Genomic DNA, 20245 nt, shown 5'->3' on the forward strand with positions numbered 1-20245 from the left:
GAGTGCACCTGCCGGGTGACCTGGAAAACATGCACTGTTGGGGTCCTTGAGGACAGAGCTTGAGAACCACTGCACTAGGGGACCGATGTTTACGCTTTGCGCATGTGCATATTCGCATGTGCAGGGCTGCTGTGCAGACGCATTGGGTGACTTGCATAGTCACAGAGGCGTTCGCACAGGGGGGCAGGGGGCGGGATGGAGGCAGGTGGGCGTTCTCATGCAGATGGCCAGTGTTTCCTGGGCGTACCCACAAAAATGCTGCGTGCACCCGGGAAAATGCTGTGAGTCCTCATGCGAACGCAGGTGGGCAGCTGCCTTTCGGGGGCGGGCAGGTGACATCACAGTACGTCAGCCACTCACCCCATTCTCGTACCTGGATGGTGCAAATATAGGTTAGTCAAGCAGGGATTTTTTTTTTTGCCTCATACGCTACCCTGCAAAGGTATTTGTATGCAAAACATCCATTCACAAAACAGCGGGGATGTCCAGAGCGTGGCGGGGGGGGGGGGGGGGGGGGGCATTCTCACATCTGGTGGCTGGCCACAGATGGTTTAATAAACTTTGATATTTCGCTGCTTAGCTAGTCAACCAGAAGCACCTCCTAGGTATCACTAGCTGATTCTGTACGTACTCTAAAAAAAGGGGTTAGGGGAATGGGGAAACTTCTGCTTATTTCAATTGATATTTAGATCCCCAATTGCAATTGCAGTGTTGATTACAGTTAGTTCAGGATGGGGATATAGTGAAGAAGTAAAAAAGAAGAAAATGATTGTCGCACTAAAGAAAGAACTTCCAATAAAATCTAACGTTTAATTGCATCAATTAAAAACCGTTGGAGTGAAATATATGCCACATAGATAACATTGAACAATTAACTTAAAATTGATGCCTGCTCTGAGTATGTATTTGTTTATTCTTATTAGGGATATAGCGTATAATGAGTCTGTGAGTGCAATCTAGTGTCTCTACCTTTTCCAGAATGTTCTTCTTAATTAATGAAATTCATGTTCCATGTGGGCACAGATGTAATTTTTATGCACCGGATATCCCAGTTGGGATCGCATGGGTAATCTGGCAGTGTGTACTCTATCCGATTCCTCTATTCTGTTACTATTCCACTTTGAACCGTTTATAGAACTTTGCTTTCTCGATATGTGCCGTTTTGATGTACAAAAACACTACCCGTGTATAAGCAAGTTACCAAAAATTATCAAAAGATTATTATTGACCACAACCAATAGGAGGATTGGATTGCAGACATTTTTTTATTTCCACTTTTGCATGTCTTGAGTACCATTTTTCATGTTGACCTTTTCACCAGGTCAACCTTGTTTGTGTTGACCTATTGAGTGTCTACCTAGACATTGTAGACCTTTCATCCACTTCCCCATGTCCAACTGCGGCAGTCTAACACAGTAATACAATGGCATCCTGCATGCATAGAAATACAGAAGTGGCCATCTTGGTTAGGGAATGAAGCCTCCCTAAAGGACCAATATGCACAATATGGCTCTCCTGGCCTCAAAAATCTGAATGCTCCGTCACAGTTTATCGCAATGTCAAAATAGATTCTGGTGACTTAAACAGGAAGATACTGAACCTCCTGGTTTTCTAGGTTCCACTATCTTGAAAGTATAAAAAGTTTGATACTTTGGAGACAACTCACCTTAAAGGCAGGGGCAGATAGCCATAGACATCACAAGGCAGAATCCCAATAGGCCAATTAATCTGTGAGTTCACCCGTCAGTATTGGCTCCGCCCTCTTGTCTCCCACACAAGCAACCTTTGCCAGGTCACAGAGCATAGTACCTGACACTGCGAATGCTCATTTAAGGCGAGCACTTATCTATATCCACTGTGATATCTGTCTAAGGGACAAGAGTGGATGCTATATGGGGGTGTAACCATGTCTGGAGTGTTTCTGGACTCCAATGGGGAGGGGTGGGGATATTTGTGATATTTGATGGTAATAAGTTTTGTGTATGCCTGATGGAAGTTTTGGGGTCTGTGTTCAGTCTCAGTGGGGGGAGTGAGGTATTATTTGAAATATGGAGGCTTATGGTTTGTCACAGCAGCTTAAAGGTCTGGAGACCACTAGATTGTAAAGCATATTGAAACCAATGGCTTCCATCTACATTTGATATCGTACTGACCAAGTGAGGCCACTTCCTGAAATTTTTCCTGAACCACTTTTAGTTACCTATTCGCCCCTGCTTACACATATGTGGAAGGATAGGCTATGACATCTGGTGTCACTTATGTCTGATGTAGTCAGGATGCTGACACTTACCTACCTGATAGCCACAATACCAGCACTGGAATCCCGTTGGATTCCGATGGTGAGTATTATGGATAGATTTAGGGTGTCGGGGTGGTAGCAGTTAAAGATAGGCTGCCAAAAGGGTTGGTTAGGGTTAGGCTGCAGAAGAGAATGGTTAGGGCTTGGCCGTGAGTTGGTTGGGTTAGGGTAAGAATACTATTGTGACCATCATTAAGGTCAACATTGGGATTTCATACCCAACCCAGCATAGGAACTATTGCTAAACTTCAAGTATACAGGTTCAATAAAGTCTAACTGTATCTGTTTTGTTCTCACCTGTACCCACATTATGTCAGCAAGTTCTTTCCGGTTTTGAACAATGGCCCATATAAGAAGGTCCCTGATTGGATCCATTGTGCACAATGAGGTTCCCTGAGATCTTTTGTGAAAAGACCGGAAAGTGACTCTCTGTACCTGTATAGATATTGTCAAGAAGAGAAACAACAGTGTACAGCCAAATACAACACATTTGCTATAGGGTTTACGCAGTTTAACACCAATACAAAAATGTTGCTCTATAGTGCTTAACAAATATTCTAAATGAAAGAGAACTTGAGATATAAACATACAGGGACATAACAAGTGAGTATGCACTTACATTTATTTTGATGTGAGGAACCGCAATAGATATTTGAGGTCGTTCTACACTTTTGGGCTTTGGATAAAGTGGTTTTGTGAAATCCCCCAGGAGCTCCCTCAGGACATGTGAAACGTGGTGAAGACGCAGTTTTGACATCTTAAGGAATTCTAGTCTAAATCTTTCATCCTCAAACACTTTTGCAAGTTTGCTATAAAACAGACAGGATGGATCTAGATTGTTGTAAAGGTTTATTATAGTTTCTTGGGTGGCATATTCTTCCAAACGGACACCGTGTTCAAGAAAGAGCTTCACAAAGGCAGGTTTATTGCCGATTAATGCTGCGGTCATCACCGGATGAAGATCTGTGGGCTGCGAAAGTACATCATTTGGATAATAAGTAGTCAATGTAATCTTAGAGCTACATGCATAACAAAAGCAAAATAAGAAGAGTGTAAGGGAGTTTGTCTGAAATAAATCACATCACAGAATAACGGAATACTCTGATTTGATTGAACTGTTTTGCCCACCTTCCACTGATGATCATCCGTAAAAATCTCACTTCTGGCAATGTCCACCCTGTTCCAAGCCACGGCCAACTTTAACTGGTGGTCCCAGTTCTCACGCCCCTGCTGATCATGTGTCAGTGAAGCTGCAGAGAATATATGAGCAATCTGCCAATCAAATACCTGCATATATCTAAACAGAACTAAAATGAGCTTTATCGCACCAGCATACTCTGCAAAGCTTAACGGTTGTCTGCTTACCCTTAAGTAAAGCCTGAAGGATGGCTACATCAATGTCGTGTTGGTCATCCTTGTCCTCTTGGAAGATGGTAAGTAACTGACTGTGCCTCATGATGTCCTGGATCTGGAAACAAACAATGGATGTTAGAAGATTAAAGTAAGATACATAGGGGCAGATGTTCTAAGCAATTCAGAGAGATAAAGTGGACAGGGGTAAAGTACCAACCAACCAGCTCTTAACTGTCATTTCTAAACTATTACATGGTAGTTATTAGCTGATTGGATGGTACTTTATCTCTGCCTACTTTATTTCTCTCCCAGCCTTAGTACAATAGACCATGTAATACTTTATTTTAACACACACAACGTTATGCTTTTTATTTATTCAACGTGTTTATTATTGTACCTTTTTGGTCCAGTCAACAATCTGGTGCTCTGTAAAGGTATCAAAAGTGTCATGGAAAAGAGAGTGCAGTTTTTCCTGGACAAACGAGATTGACATTTTTGAAACGGGGACTTGTGAAATCTGGGCGATGACATCGGCCACTCTACCGGAACCTTCCACAATGACACAAGGAGTGTTGTTGCTGACAGCATTGTAGATAGTCTGGTCAGAACAAAGGGGACAACACGTTACAACACCATTAAGATCCCATTGCCAGTCCAAAATGATACTTATAATAGGAAATGTGATATGTTCCAGATTTACTGAGAGAAACTGAAAAATAATTCTACTAGGGGAGCCTTTTGATAATAACGCCATCTGAAGATAGCATTAAGAAAGCATACCCCCTAATCTCCAACTGCTCTTCCTCCATACTGATATGTAAAGCAGAGCTCGGAGTACACTTCTGTGATCAGCCATTATCAAATGACTTCCTTTGAAAGATTGGTTGTCCAATGAGATCCTGTGTCCCAGTCAGCTGATTGCAGTGCTGCTTTGTGACCCAATCATTAGATCCTCAGCTGAAAACTAAAATGCACTGACAATCCCAACACAGAAAAGATAACTATCAGGTCACAGAGGAGTTCAACAGATCACTGATCCCCTGAATGGTGGTAAATATTAGCAGAGGGATAGCCAATGGCACATGCATAAGGACTCAGGGTTTTTTGTTGGAGAAATGACCTGAGATTTGCAGGGACGGGATTAACAGACTCCTCTGTCATCGGAATCTGTAGATGTTGGTACTTGCATCATGGGTACCCATTGGCATGTCTATCCACAGGGAGTTCCTTTTTATCAGCATTCAGGAAATATCCCATTCTCATCTGCTGGTTCCCTTTTTGGTATCATTGGTACCTACACAGCTGCAGCTTCAAATCTGTCTGAGAGTTTATGGATCTCCAAAAGGAGGCTCCACTTGAGCATTTACCAAAGGCCTCCAAGACTCCAAGACTGGCATTACTGCACAACACATGGGTAAGCAACATGCTGCCTGCAGAAACCATGAGCCACAATGACATCAGGGAACACAGGAGGTAGGGATAACCCCAAAGTCCAGGTAAGTCATACTGTATATCAGATTTGGGTGTGGATTGAAAAATAGACATGAATTAGATCGATAGTCAATAGTTCGACCACTATTGGTCGACAGTGAAAAGGTCTACACAATTCAACACTGACAAAAGGTCAACATGGAAACTTTCAACCTAAAAAGAGGTTGACACAGAGTATTCTTTTTTGTGGGACTCCCTGTTCTCACTAGTAGTCGAACAAGTCAGCTAAAAAAAAATTGTGACAAATGCATGGTAACTTTTTCATGTGCATGTTGATTATTTGCTTGTTTTGTGTAGAAATGATATGCACTGTATAGAAAAACTTACGTCCAGCGTCCCCGGGCCTCCCTCTAACACAACACAGACTATCGGAATCTTGATGGCAACTCCTAAAATGAGATAACAAAAAATGTATTCAACGAAAATAGTCTGCAAGTGCTATGAGTAATGAAAAGGTGTATTGCACCCCAAATTCTCATATAAGATACAGACATGCGAGACTGCAAGGCCCATGACGCTGCTCATAATCTGCTAGTACCAGTGCAGATAGCTTTCGCTAGGAACCGTAAGTACCTTTTGTGGCCCTAAACAGGGCTGTCCTTGTAGCCTCCTGCCAATGGACTCACCCCTGCAATTAGAGGAGAGGTGTGACCCTGGGCACCAAAAGCAGAGGTGTAAGCTCTAAAAGTGTATTGATCTTCAGCAAGGTGAAGGGCAAGACCACAAATGTGAAGCTAGACCTGAAGAAGGTCTGGGTGAGAAATCAGGAGCAGTGGGAGCATGAGGACTTGGGTGGATCTATTATATTGATAGACCCTGACTGAACCTAGATCCCAGTTCTTCAGCTGCAAGTTGTGTATTTACTTTGGCCAGCGGACAGAGATATCCCTGTGGTGAGGTTGCCCTGGATTGGGTAGTGGTCAGAGGATTGTGAAGGTGTAAGTGTTGAATAAAGTCTCCTTGGATGTTGTATATGCTGATGTGGACAATTGCTCCATTGGACTTGATTCAGGACAGGAAGGATTGACTACAATAAAGACAGAGTATTTAGGAGTGGCCCCACAAGAATCTTTGGTGAACTTTGCTACTTTGTGTTTCAACCAGTGGTATCTGCAGTTCAATCCAAAATTCAAATATGGGAGCCACACCAACTGCCGGCCAGTGATATCTGATTAGTGGTGGTAGTTGCTGTGGTTCCCATATTTGGATTTTGGACTGCACAGCAGCCTCACATCTGGAGTCACCACTGGTATCTAAAAAAATGGGAAGATATTAGGTATCATCCATACCCAGTGGCGGATTCAGGGGGGGGCACCCGGGCACGTGCCCCCCTGTCACTTATTTTGTAGCTGAGGACCAGGGCTTTCCAACGAGCACAGTCCCGTGTCTCTAGCCCCCCGGGAACTGGAGATATCGCCTGGCAAACCTGTAACGTTTTTTCCCCATAGGATAATATGGGACCCGTTAATTCCGACCCCCACCCGGTTCCGACGGCTGCCAGTTCCCGCCCTGGCATCACAGAAGCTTGTCCAAATCGCTGGACCTTCAATATGATATCAGGCTGGTCCAAATCGGTCAATCGGTTCCAGAGATATTGCATGTAAAACGATTTTTTTTATTTTTGAAATGTAATTTCATGGCTGTTCATTTTCTTTGAGAGCAGATTACCAAAAGTTCCAGTTTCACTGGACCAAAATCATTCAAAGCCCACTCAAAAGTTCTTCAATATAATACTTGTCTCAGTTAAATGGGTCAGTTGGTTCCGAAGTCATAGCCGGTTAAATGAGATAACTAGCTAAAGGGGGGAGGGGTAGTTTTCTCTCCCCCTCACACCAGAAAATGCAGGGACTAGGCTGGTGTAAAAGGGGCCAACCTGGGAATGCATTTTCTGGTGTGAAAGGGGTATTATTTCAAATAGCCGGGACCTGCAGTGCTCTGAATACAGCCAGGCTCTGCCACTGTCAGTGGCTATCACTTCTGCCTGGCGGCGGCTGTCCCCGATTTACCACGGGCATATATTCCCCCTTGGCAATGAGCATGTAATCCCACATGGCAACAAGCATGGAACCTCTGGCAATGAGCATGTAGAGAAGCAGCACTTATGTAGCATCATTTTTAATAGGCATTATGGTGTTTGGCATAACACATAATGGACATAATGGCGTGTAACTTAACGTGTAATGGACATTATGATGTAAATGTTTAATGCGAGCCTTTGGTGGACAATGTCCCTTTTTATGAAGTGTATTGTGAATTTTGGCTTAATCTGTGTGGCATTATGTGAATTCTGGCTCAATCCATGTGGCATTATGTAAATTTTGTCTCAATCTGTGTGGCATTATGTGAATTTTGGCTCAATCCATGTGGCATTATGGGAATTTTGGCTCAATCCGTGTGGCATTATGTGAATTTTGACACAATCCATGTGGCATTATTTGAATTTTGGCTCAATCCATGTGGCATTATGTGTAAGGGGCAAGTATAATGGGGTCTAGTATTTTGTTGCATAATGTGTAGAAGTTGTATATGGCGTTGACACGCCCCCTGTTGAGTGGCCATACACCCTTTTCCGGAGCGCGCACAACTACATCCTTCACTTTTGTCGCCATGGTGGGCCTGCGTACTTTAAATGCCAGGGCCTATTTTTAATTCCATTCCCACCCTCTCCTGACGCTCTCTTAGCATGTACACTGGCACCACTAACACGGCCCCTCCCCCACCCAAACCCTTTTTTATCATGGTGCCCCCCCTGTCATTTTATCCTGGATCCGCCCCTGTCCATACCAGGTGGAAATAGAACTAAATCATGTGGTTTATAAGCCAAGATTGTGCATTGAAGTTCTGCAAACAGTGAATTGCAATGTGTATGCACATAAATGTCTAGCACAACTTAGCAATGATTCCTGTATCTCAATCGGGTAATTCAAGTTTATCACTGTGTAGGCCACCTGACTTGCCTATAGGGGCAAGTACCTGGGTACTATAGTAGTAGTAGTGATATTAATAGTCGTAGTAGTAGTACTACAGTATTCAAAACACAGAATAATAAGGCCAATAAGGAAACCATTGAATACTCATGTTACAAGGTATCGTGGCTTCTAGGTACAAAGAAAACACTGCACACGGATGGATTGCTAAAACTATTTTGCAGCAACTGACTGCAACTGCTTTCACTATGAACATAAAAATCCTGCAGAGACATAAAGTATAATGCAAAGAATCTACAGTAATTTCTGGTACAATACAGTCGTGGTTATATAATGTAACCTCGTTAGACCTATAGATATATTGTAATAACTCTTCTTTTAAAAAAAGATATAGATTACACCAAGAACGGACGGAGCTGTTATTGTTTTGTCCTTTTTATTTTGTTCTAGAGGAAACGTTAATGATCTCGTTATGTCCCTTAAATTGAGCCCTCTCTTGGGGCTCACCAAATGTACATTTTAAACAGACCTTTCAGGTTTGGATCCAATTTCAACATTACTTCATTACTTCTCATGATTTCTTTAACGCCTGTAGGAGCAGTTGAATAAGTTATTACTGGGAAACACTGTGTTACTAAAAATCTGTTCCTTAACGGAAGATGTGACCCTCCGGCCATTACTGTACTGTAGCAATAATAATAGTGCATTCGATCTACCGCCTATGGCTTCCGGCTCAGGAACTCATCCTGAAGGATCAGTGCAAAGCAAATGAGTATTCGCGTGATGGGTCTACTTGGTCTACAGCCACAGTCAATAGACCGACATTGACAAAATGTAGAACTGCAAAAGGTTTCCAATGACAGATCGGCGCAAGCAAAATGACGACATGAAGGAAGTCGACACATGAAATGTTGACGTGAGTTTTTTCACTTATTTTATAAATGTCTGATCATTGGTACTTTGCGCTAAGTGTACCAATTAGTTTACAACTTAATTAGCCCCAAAGTCTTAAAGTTTTGTAAATTGATAAAGTGAAACTTGAGATCAGATCTAAACTCTGTAACTCCTTTACCAATTATCGCCATTCTCTTTAAGCCTTGATTAAAGTTTAAACAAAATTCATTGTTATACCTATCAGGAAACCACAGGGCATATGTCTCTCCTGATGACCCGATAAAAGGGTTATGCCCAAGAGGTATTTATCATCATCTCCTTTGTGGAGAAAGAGGAAGAGTCTAAAAAACGCAGGTTAATTGATTTTGCATTTTAGCGCTAGTGGTTACATAACAGAGCTAATGACCTAAGACTGTTCTTCATTTCAAAAACTTGACGTCTGTACAATATATTTTTTTTGCATAGTAGATAGAAACCATTGATTTTTCCATCTTGGGGTTAAAGAAAAATTATTGGGTGATTTTTGGGAACCATGAAGGTGATACCTGCACTTCAAGACGGGGGGCCAATAAACCCTAGTTGCACCCCTTTTAGCCCTATTTGTCAGCATCAATAATTTGGGGTATTACAATAAAATACATTGTTTCTTCTGTCCCCTTCTTCAAATAAAAAGCAGTCCTGTTACTGACACAACCTGGTCCCTTGATAGCTTCTTAGCAAAGTAATGGTGTGTGGAAGAAAGGTCAACAGTGTCCAGATAGACAGTCAACAGGTCAAAACCAAGAGGCTGACATTGACAGAAGGTTAACATGCACAAGTAAAATGTCAATTGACAAAAGAGTTTTTCAGAATTTTTTCTATTTTTGGGAATTTTTCAAACTTCATACTACATACTTCGGTGTTTGCTATTGACACCCAGAAAAAACCTTGAAAAATTAATGTGGACCTTGCGTATGTCGATGTACTGTCACAGTCGACCTTGTACATGATGACCTATTTGTGTCTAATTGTTGACTAACTATCTAGACCAGTGTTTTTCAACCACTGTGCCGTGGCACACTAGTGTGCCTTGAGCTGTTCTCAAGTGTGCCTCCAGATCTAGAGATGCCCAAACCAGTTTACAGCCACCACCAGTTCAAGTGTTATTTACTGGTCTCTTCTTTTCATTTAAAGGGCCAATGTATTTTATTTGTGTTACCTGTGGGGACCAGTGTGATTGTTTTTTATATGGGGGGCAATAGGTTTGGTTTTTTCCTGTGGGGGACAATGTGTTTTGCCCTGTGGGGATCTCATGGTGTGCCTTGGCAATTTTAAAATCTTATTTAGTGTGCCGCAAGGTAATAAGGTTGAAAATCACTGATCTAGACACTGTAAATCTTTTATACTGGAACACAAAGCAATCACCGGGGGCTACAGTTTGGTATCAATCTATTAAAGTTTATACTTAATAGACCATGGCAGTGTTGGGAATGAGGACAGTAGTTATTGTACCTGTATGCCCCAAACCTGCCATGTGGGTAGTGTTCCGCCAGTGTAACTAGATATCATATATCATGCATGTCTCCTTTATTAGATTCCATAGATTTAACTGTGCCAACTCCCAAAAAGAATTACTAAATTTATCGTGCATTTTAGACAATATACCGTATACAGCAATATCCTAATGATTGTGTATTGATTCTTTTATATCTAAAAAAATTTTTGATAGAAATATTGAATCTCACTTCTGAAATCTTTAGTCCTTCCAGTGTTGTTGAGAGATACAGTTTAAGGATAACAATAGAACTTTTACTTCACCTCCTTTCTCTTTGGTCTGATCCGAAATGTATTTCTCCAGCTTGCTCCTCAGGAGGATTTCCACCCCGTATCTCCCATTTGTTCCATCATCCACAAGTATGAAGTGGGAATGATTATTATCCAAGCAGGACAGGTTTCCTTGGTTTTCTTCATCTATCTGATATTCGGCTGGAAACAATCCCTGACAATAAAAGTTCTGTACAAGTTAGTAGACTTGAAAATGTTGTTGAAGGAATAGTTACAGAAGTGTCCTCATACACCTTTGCTCTAGGCTCGAAATATAGCACCTCTTGGCGCAACAAGGTCCATGTGACTGAGCCTCCTCAAGTGTCCTTTATTCAAATGTTCATTTTATTTACGCCATTAAAACCTGCAAAAGTGTCAAAAACGCCATTGCTTTTGTACCTTGGGCTTGATTCAGGTTTGTACACAAATGCAATTGGAATTCTAGAAGCTAAGGAGCAGCTGTTAGCAGGTGAGCTGCCACCAAGGGAATGAAAAGGGACGCCCACTGTAGCCATCACATATCATTCGCAATTGCATTCACATTACTGAACTGCAGTATATACATTTGTCTAGGGTTTTTGGCACCATCCTGCAAACTAAATATTTCTACCCTACCTGATTCATGTCATGCTAAACAGTAGTACCCCTTATTCTAATTATGCCACACAATAGTGTCCCGAATACACAATTTTTACATTAGTAGTGCCTCTTACAGATTATGCCCACAAAAATGCCACTTATACACATAATGCCCAAAGTATGGCTGACTATACAGTAAATTTTACTCCAGCAGCTGCAAGCCCTGTATCCTTCAAGCAGCTTCCCCGCTTCTCTGTGCCCATCTAGCACCTCTCATCTTGTCTCCAGCATGCATAGAGCCTGTTCCTCTTAGTGGCCCTTCTTCAGTAGAGCGCTTCACTTTTGCATTGGTGATGGCATGACATCACATAGGCCATGCCAGAAAATGAAGCTGCTGGGATAGGTTTTATTGTTGCAATTATTGTGCAGAGATGGAGGGGGGACACCCCCCCCCCAGTTTAGCCCCCAAACATGGAAGCTAAGCGTTACCCTATGTCTATGCAGACTGGCTACAGCATTAGCAACCCAGATGCAATGTATTTGCACATATAGTCATGCAGCTATCAGAAGACCGGCCATGATATGTCTTTGTTTTCCCATACACTCCCCTTAAGCTCCTTGTTACATCTTCAAATTTCCATTTCCTGTCTATCAGTGCAATACAGTTCTCAGTACAAGTGAAATCACAGCTCCTGCAGAGTTTGCTAATGATTGCTCATTGCGTGATATCAGCCATTGTGTACAAACATGAATTAGGCCGACTGTGCACTGGGTCTTATGGTGCTTCTACATCCGCGTGCAACTACAGTAAGTCACCAATCTGTGTATAAAAGGTTCCGATACAAGAGGTTGTGGCTATCGATCAGTCAATCTCTGTCACAGAGTTTTGGAAAGGACAGACTTACTCACATTTGGGGTCACTGACAGTTGTAAATTTGAGGGGTTTTGCTAAGAATCCAATTATGGTATCACTAACATACAGCAAGTATCTCTACTCATTAAAAAACAGTTTAGCAAATGATGTGCTTAGAAAAAGTAAAACAATAATGACTTACTGCTGATGAGATTAAACTGCTTCGCTTATGAACAATCCCCCAGGTAGCGATGCCGATTGTGACAATTTCATTGTTGTTTTTATTGTTGCTTCCCACACAAAAGTCTCTTACTGCTTCGCCAACTTGCTTCATTACACCGGCATGGGAACCCCCAGTAATAATCCAAGCACCTGGTGAGTATTGTAATAGTGACATAACTCTAAGGGGGAATGTACTAAGATGGGAGTTGTATTTCACATGGGATGTTGCTATGGGTAACCAATCAGATACTATCTATTATCTTCTAGAGGGTGCTAAATGAATAAGAAGTAGATTGTTTTTGGTTGCCCATAGCAACAGCCCATTTGAAATAGAACTCCCATCTTCAAGATACATTTCAATATTATTTATTAACAGTTTCTTATATAGCGCAACAATGCCAACACCAATCCTGGCTCCATCTGTGCGGCAGCCTAGTCACGCCAATCACTGAGAAAGGGACATACATGCCCGTGGGACGTGCACGTGGCCCATTGACAGCATCTCTGTGCACTCCCGTAGTGGGGCCAGGTGCTGGATTGCCTGATACTGCTGGGAGTGCATGCTTGTGCTGGAGCTGGGCTAGATGAGAGTAGCTCCATCTGTACCTGAAGAGGTGAGTTTTCCGGGAGCACTTGAATGTTTAGAGACTATGGGTGGGCTGTACCTAGCAGCGGCAGCGGCAGATGCTGCCCATCGCGCTGATGCTCATTGTATATGTACTAACATATGCAATGAGCAAAGCTAAGGGCAGGTCTCCCCCTTTGTGATCTCTGTGGCTGCCTGGACTTCCTCATTTCTAACGGGGAAGTCCAGCTCTGCATGCACAGAGAAGTCAAAGCTCCATCAGAAGGGGCTTTAGTGAGTTTCAAAATCCGGTAAAAAAACCTGAAAACTGAGTTTTTACCACTTTTCTATAGGAGAGTGAACTGTGAAAATATTAGAGTTGTCATATTCCAACGTCTCCTCCTTTACTGGTACCTGGCCTTGAGGTGCACATGGAGTGGAGACCACCATGTGACAGTGCTGCAGAATAGGCCATGTCTAATTGTATGAGCCATGTTTCTGTTGTAGCCAGTAGGTTAAAGTTGTTAGAGAAGAAGAGGTCATGGACGGATGTTAATTTGTTACAAATCCCAGGTTTTGGCCCAAAACTGTCTGGGATTTCAATCCCGGGATTGGAGTATCCAATGTTGGGATTTGGGGTTTAGACTGTGAATGTGCAGTCTAATGCTGGGCAGTATCTGATCACCCGCTTAGGCACTGCCCGGCTGTTCCCAACCCTGGTGTGCAGCCTGCGCAGCGTGACTTGGTCATAGGTTTCCCCCAGGGTTGGTAACAGCTGGTCATAGGTGATGCTGCGCAGGCCGCACTGCTGCACCTCCGGCACCGGAATTATCTAGCTCCCGGCAGCACTCAAGTACCACCACTGCCCGGTGTCAAACCCGCCTGCTGCCTCCACCTGCCACACCGCTGCTGCCTCTTCCGCCCCCCTGCTCCCCAAAGTAAGTTAATGTGGGGGACAGGGGAGTTATTATTTTAGGTATGCGAATCCAGGGATCCAGTGAATCCTGGGATTGAGCATTTTTCAATACCGATTCCCAGGATTGAAAGAATGCCAAAGAAATGGCATTCCTAGAATAAAGAGGATCAGTATTCTGGTCAATGGGAATTACACCTGCATCCTGCTAAACAGATACCTGACACGGACATGGTAAGTATACTTACCCTCTCACCCAATCCTCCTGACAATAACCCTCCCTGCCCAACCTTAGTCCCCACAAAACCTAAAATACAGTCAATTATTCAAAGCAGTGCTTATCGTGACAGATGCTTTAGTGTCTGCTCACCTGTAGTTTGGGCAACTTTTGCCAGACCTCTGCGGAAAATGTTTCTAAGTCTCATTTTCATACGGAAGTTCTTGGCCCCTCCAGTTACTGATATTAACAGATTTGGGATTTCGAGACCCCATTGCTCGGTCATCAGCTGGTAGAGAACTCTGGGTGGGGTGTCGGATGATACCCTTATATACTGCTGGGAGAAGAAAGTAAAAAGGAAAAAAGAAGGTTTCGGAAGCAATGAAGAGCAGAGAATTACTATGGACTTTTTATTATAAATTATGTTAAGGAAAAATATAATTAAAGCTTTTTGTTGCCTGTTGTACAGCTATTAATGTCTGTGCCACATTTGTAGTCGAAACACCTTTGGTGACGGTTATCTATGTAGGTGCGTGATATGATGCATGCAAATACGGTATGGTTGGTGTAGTGGTTAGCACTACTGTCTCACAGCACGGTCAAGGGTTCGATTACAAACATGTACCTAATTGTGTGGAGTTTGTGTATTCTCCATTTTCCACTTTAGTTTTCTCCATCAATTCAGGTTGACTGTATCACAACAAAATGAACCCTAGTGTGTATCTACAATGGTGCTTTAAAGTTTGTAAACCCTTAAGATTTTTCCATATTTCTGCTGCAAATTGGCCTAAAACTCTCTGATTTTATAAAAAGTCCTATAAGTAGATAAAGAGACCAAATCAGACTAATGAGACAAAAAATTGTATTTGACCCTTTGCTTTCAGTATCTGGCTTGACCCTCGGGTAGCAATAACTGCATCTAAATGTTTCTGGATATTGTTGATTAGTCCTGGACATTAACTTGAAGGAATTTTACCCGATTCATCACAAAACAGCTTCAGCTCTGTTATGGTGGTGGATTTCCTCCTATGAGCAGTTCAGATCACTTTAACGAGGATTAAGGTCTAGACTTTGACTCCAAATATGTGCATGTTATTCTTTAACATTTCTTTGGTCAAATTACTTGTGTGTTTTAGGTAGTTGTCTTGCGGCATGACCAATGTTCTCATGAGATGCAACTCATGGACAGATATCCTGACATTTTCCTTTAGAATAGTCCGGTAAAACTGGACCCAAATTATGATACCACCACTGTGTTTCATGGATAGTATGAGGTTTAATGCTAAAATGTAGTGTTCTGATTTCTCCAAACAGAAGGCTTCCCATTTAATCACAAAAAGTTTTGTTTTGGTCTGATCTGTCCACAATAGCATTCTGGCTTGTCCAGGTGATCTTTAGCAAACTGCAGACAGGCAATAATATTCTTTTGGAGAGGAGCAGTTTTCTCCTTTCAATCCTGCCATGTACAGTGTCACTCATCCAGCGCCGTGGCTCGCCAGACCACTCCCACTGGCGAGCGGACGCTACATCTGACTGGTATGCGCGAACGTCCCACACACAATCGCGTCCCAGTTTGCCATCGGCGGGGGACAGAAACCCTGCCTGTCTCAGCTTCAGAGAGACGGGCAGGGTTAAGGAGGAAGCGGGGAGGTGGGGGACGGTGCGGCGGGGACACGGGGGGGGGAGCTCCGGTTGAAAGGGATACCTTCCGGCGGCTGGTGGGGGCTGGCAGCTGGCAAAACTTTCACCTGCCCCTGCCTGAATGACCCCGGCTCCATCTGTACACCATTGTTGTTCTTAAGGTTGACTAATGAACATTAGCATTAGCTAATGTGGGAAAGGCCTACAGTTGCTTAGATGTTACCCTGAATTCATTTGTGACCTTGTAAAATATTAGACACCTTGCTCTTGGGTGTGATCTTTGTTGGTTGACCACCACTGGGGAGGATAATATTGGTCTGGAATTTACTCAATTTTTACACAATCTGTCTGACTGTTGATTGGTGAAGTCCAAACTCATGAGAGATGGCTTTGTAACCTATTCCAGCCTGATGAGCATCAACAACTCTTATTCTGAGTTCCTCTGAAGCCTCCATTGTTTGTGGCATGATGCTCTTCCACAAACATGTTCGTATGAATATCAGACTTTGATAGATCGGTTGTCCACTTGCACCTGATCCCATAGACTAAAAATATCTGACTAATGTCACCTTCAACATATCTCCGAAGCCTAAAGGGTCACATAGTTTTGCCACTCCCAGATATGTGATATTGGATCACCTCCCTCAATTAAAAAACATGTACTGTATGTGTGTGGACCTCTTTGCCGACACAATGTGTGTTGACCATACAGGGACATATGTTAAAGTGTCCGAGTTTGCCAGATGTGTGGGATACATTGCCTTGCAAATGATTGCCACTTTAACAAATGTCTGGGATTGGACGGCAACTCGGACCCTATTACATATGTGTCCTGGTGTCAGCCTACAGTCAATAAGTTGGCACCAAAATATCAACATGTGAATAGTCGACAGTGACAAAAGGTTGATATACACAAGGACAACATTGACAAAAGGTTGGCACAAGCAACATGCAACATGGGAAAGAAAGCAAGGGGTATTGATCAAAGCCACAAAATGCTAGGTGGGGTGATTGCCCCAAATGCTCCCCCCCCCCCCCCCCTGGATCTGCCCATGCCGCAGAGCTTGGCTCATTTTACTGGTCCCTATTGGAATCCTTGTGGATGTTAAAATATGGAAAAGTCCAAAAACTGAATACAATCATGTGCCGCTCATTGTCATGTCTACCTTTTGTCAATGTCCACCCTTTTCTTAATGTCAACTATTTGGTGTCAACCTGTCTTTCTAGATACCGTTGAACAATCATCCGGATTAGATCTAAATATAAATATAAAAAATTACTATTTCCAGGAATCATTAAGAACCTCCCAGGTGAGAACTGGCCACAAAAATTGACAAAGGCGGAATGGACTTAATTAAAAAGGCATAAATATCCCAGTTCGTTAGCAATTCTACGGTAGTTCATCATGTACTGAATCTGCAATTTCATAAATAAAGTATGTCACGCTGATGGAAGATGCATCATGCGGTCTGGAAGCATCTGATGTGATGGCAGAAACCGCTCACGATTACTGAAATATTCATAATAACAGCTTATAATGGAATAAATACCAATAATTGCACATTATCGCAATGCTAATAATAATAATGACACAAACCTTTCCTATCCTGGGTCCCAGCCCTGTGAAGCTGATATCTCCGAACGCATCTGTGGGCATCTCCCGTATATGTTCTCTTCCATCCCACGTCCCTTTGCTTTGGAAAGCACGTGGCACCGTGGCTGCACCTACGTGATGCTCTTTAGGGTATCCACACATACATATGTTCTTTCTAAAGAGAAAATTAGACTTTTCCATTTACTTATCCATTTACCGAAGGAGCAAGTATTGCTAAGCCAAGCCCCCTCGCAAATTAAAATTAGAATGTAATCTTGTCATATCGGCTCCACCCCCCTCCCCATTGATCCACAAATAACAGCAAATTGCTGCAAAGGGGCGGAGCTTTGTAATACCATGCTTGCATTCTCAGTTTTATAAATCTTTGTGCAAAAGACCTTGTGGGGCAACCCATTTATGGGGGGTATATTTTGCTTAATGTGTGCTACAGGTTACATACACAACACTCAATAAATCTGCTGGTATGTATCATTATAAGGAAGAGAAAAGAAGACTTTTTTTTTTCCTGGGGCACAACTTGAGTATGTGAAATGAATATATAACTTTTATTAAAGTATTTTTAAAAAGCATTTGTAAACATCTCCATTTTTTGACAATCACACAAACACAAGATAAGAATGGTTCAAGGTCCAAAGTAATTTTTATTTATTTATAAAAGTAGCATAGCAATTTGATTGTAATTGGCATGTATGAGGATGGCAATTTCTGCTCTAAACGTAAGTATAGTATTTAGGGCAGTTTTGAGTTTAAGAGATTGGTGGATTCCATACCCGGGGCCACTGGCATATTTATAATGGGTGCAGTGTGAGTGGTTCACATGGGCCCACAAGGTCCAGGGGGCCGCAGACTGCACCCTTTTTGGGTAAGCCTGGATAACACTATCTCAAAATAGCATTATTATCACAGGGCTCCCTCCGGTATTATCTTACAATATTTTTTTGTATTGCATCTATTCATTGTGGGAAAGGGACAGAGTCATGGCAACTGCACAGGCCATGACCCCACAGCAGCGAAATAGGGGCATGGCCTCATGATCGTGTTCATTCCCACAAAACCACTCCTTTCTAGAGGCCACACCCATTTTCAGGAACGAGCAGGAGTCTTGTGACCTCATAACACAATGTTGGGAGGTATGACAGCACATGCATAAAATTTGGAAGAGAACAAACCTTGTTTCGCTTATGCTGGAGCTCTCCACATAGTACGTACATTCTTTCTTCTTAATATTCTCTAAAATCCAAGATGATAGGTTCTCCTGCAATCACATTTAATTGCAAAAGGAATAATAATAATAATACGAAGAAGATGAAGAAGAAGACCCCCCTCTCCTCTTTCTACGTTTATATTTTTGGTACTGAGCATGAAGCATGGCAAGCGAAGCGGAAAACGAGCCCGAAGCGTGGCGAGCTGACGCATAATAGATGTCAAATAATACACGTCCCCTCGCGGGGCTCGCTGTGCTCGCCATGCTTCGGGCTCGTTTTCCGAGTCCACTCGCTGTGCTCGCCACACTTTATAAAATCAACTCCACGCAGACGTGGATAGTGGGGGTATGAACAGGTCGGGAGGAAAACTACACAAGTACCATATTTTTATCTTTATGTGATGCTTTTATATCTGATTTTAATGTGTAGAAGTCAACATATTTATACTCAGATCTTTTCTGTGCTGTTTGTGCCAATCTGCGTTCCCTGTTATTATACTGATATTATTAGCTCCTTATATAATTGCTGGTGCTCTGTACCGGTTATTAATCTGTACAATGACTTCTATAAAAACTGTAATGGGAAAAAGCAAAAACATTTCGGTACTTGTTTCCTAGCACGGCCACCCCGATTTACATCGGGGTGGTCGTGTTGGAAAAATCGCGTCGATCGCATCGCATGCGATTTGGTCGCATGCGATGCGATCGACGCGACCGACCCGATTTTTTTAATGAATCAAATGTAAATCGGGTCCCTGGGACCCGATTTTCCATTGGATTCCATGTAAAATATTCCCTCAACCCCCAAATTTTACGACGTAAACCCCACCCCACGATAGATGCCAACCCGAAGCGTGGCGAGCGCAGCGAGCTCGCGAGGGGCGGCGGTGCGCGTCCTCTGACCTTTTCATTCCCCTACTATACACGTCGGCGTGGAGTTGAGAATATATAGTGTGGCGAGCGCAGCGAGCCACCGAGCCCAAAGCGTGGCGAGCGCAGCGAGCCCCGCGAGGGGACGCGTATAACTTCACAGGTATACGCGTCCGCTCGCCACGCTTCGGGCTCGGTGGCTTGCTGCGCTCGCCACACTATATATTCTCAACTCCACGCCGAAGTGGATAGTAGGGGAATGAAAAGGTCGGAGGACGCGCACCGCTGTGCTCGCCACGCTTCGGGTTGGCGTCTATCGTGGGGTGACGACGGGGCCATCTATAATGTGAAATGGGTCATATTGGCCCATTTCACATTTTTCACATTTTTTTCAATGTGAGATGGACTTAATCAAGTCCATCTCATCTTGTGCCATTATAATGGCACAAGACCGACGCGATGCTCACGATTTCAATGTTAAAAAATATTTTAACATTGAAGCCTATGGCAAAATCGGGGGCTTCGCGTCGGTCGCGTCGGGACCAATGTTAATGGTCCCGACCGACGCGATGCCCCCGATTTTGTACCTTTGCCGGCAAAATGGACCTGATTTCAAAGGAAATCGGGTCCATCGTGGGGATCATGTACCTTAACTTAAAGGTACACGATCCCCACGATTGTGGCCGTGCTAGGAAACAAGTACCAGCAGTTCTGTCTATGGGCCCAATTCAGACCTGTTTGTGCAGCTGCAAATTCACACGACGGAAGATTATCGATACACTGCGAATGTGAACAGTCC

General features: G+C 43.0%; 1 protein-coding gene across 9 annotated transcripts in view; it reads right to left on the reverse strand.

Annotated features, from left to right (window-relative positions):
* The window catches only part of TRPM2 (transient receptor potential cation channel subfamily M member 2), a 100657-nt gene that overhangs the window by 39945 nt on the left and 40467 nt on the right, over positions 1-20245 (reverse strand). For 6 of the 9 annotated variants that reach the window (XR_014450840.1, XM_083154239.1, XM_083154237.1 and 3 more), the window contains 11 exons: positions 18542-18627; positions 17355-17526; positions 14270-14453; positions 12402-12571; positions 10762-10942; positions 5471-5532; positions 4050-4250; positions 3665-3767; positions 3428-3549; positions 2919-3269; positions 2597-2734 (listed from right to left, as the gene is read on the reverse strand). Coding sequence is in view for 8 of the 9 variants with exons in the window: in XM_083154239.1 (XP_083010365.1) it covers positions 2597-2734; positions 2919-3269; positions 3428-3549; positions 3665-3767; positions 4050-4250; positions 5471-5532; positions 10762-10942; positions 12402-12571; positions 14270-14453; positions 17355-17526; positions 18542-18627 (1770 nt within the window). In the remaining variant the exon portion in view is untranslated. Of the gene's footprint in view, positions 1-2596; positions 2735-2918; positions 3270-3427; positions 3550-3664; positions 3768-4049; positions 4251-5470; positions 5533-5716; positions 6280-10761; positions 10943-12401; positions 12572-14269; positions 14454-17354; positions 17527-18541; positions 18628-20245 lie in introns of those variants that run through there. The other 3 variants (XM_083154242.1, XM_083154244.1, XM_083154245.1) reach the window with 3 other exon arrangements.

Source organism: Crinia signifera, chromosome 7, assembly GCF_055691185.1.
Source record: "Crinia signifera chromosome 7, ASM5569118v1, whole genome shotgun sequence".
In the NCBI taxonomy this organism is placed as follows: Eukaryota; Metazoa; Chordata; class Amphibia; order Anura; family Myobatrachidae; genus Crinia; species Crinia signifera.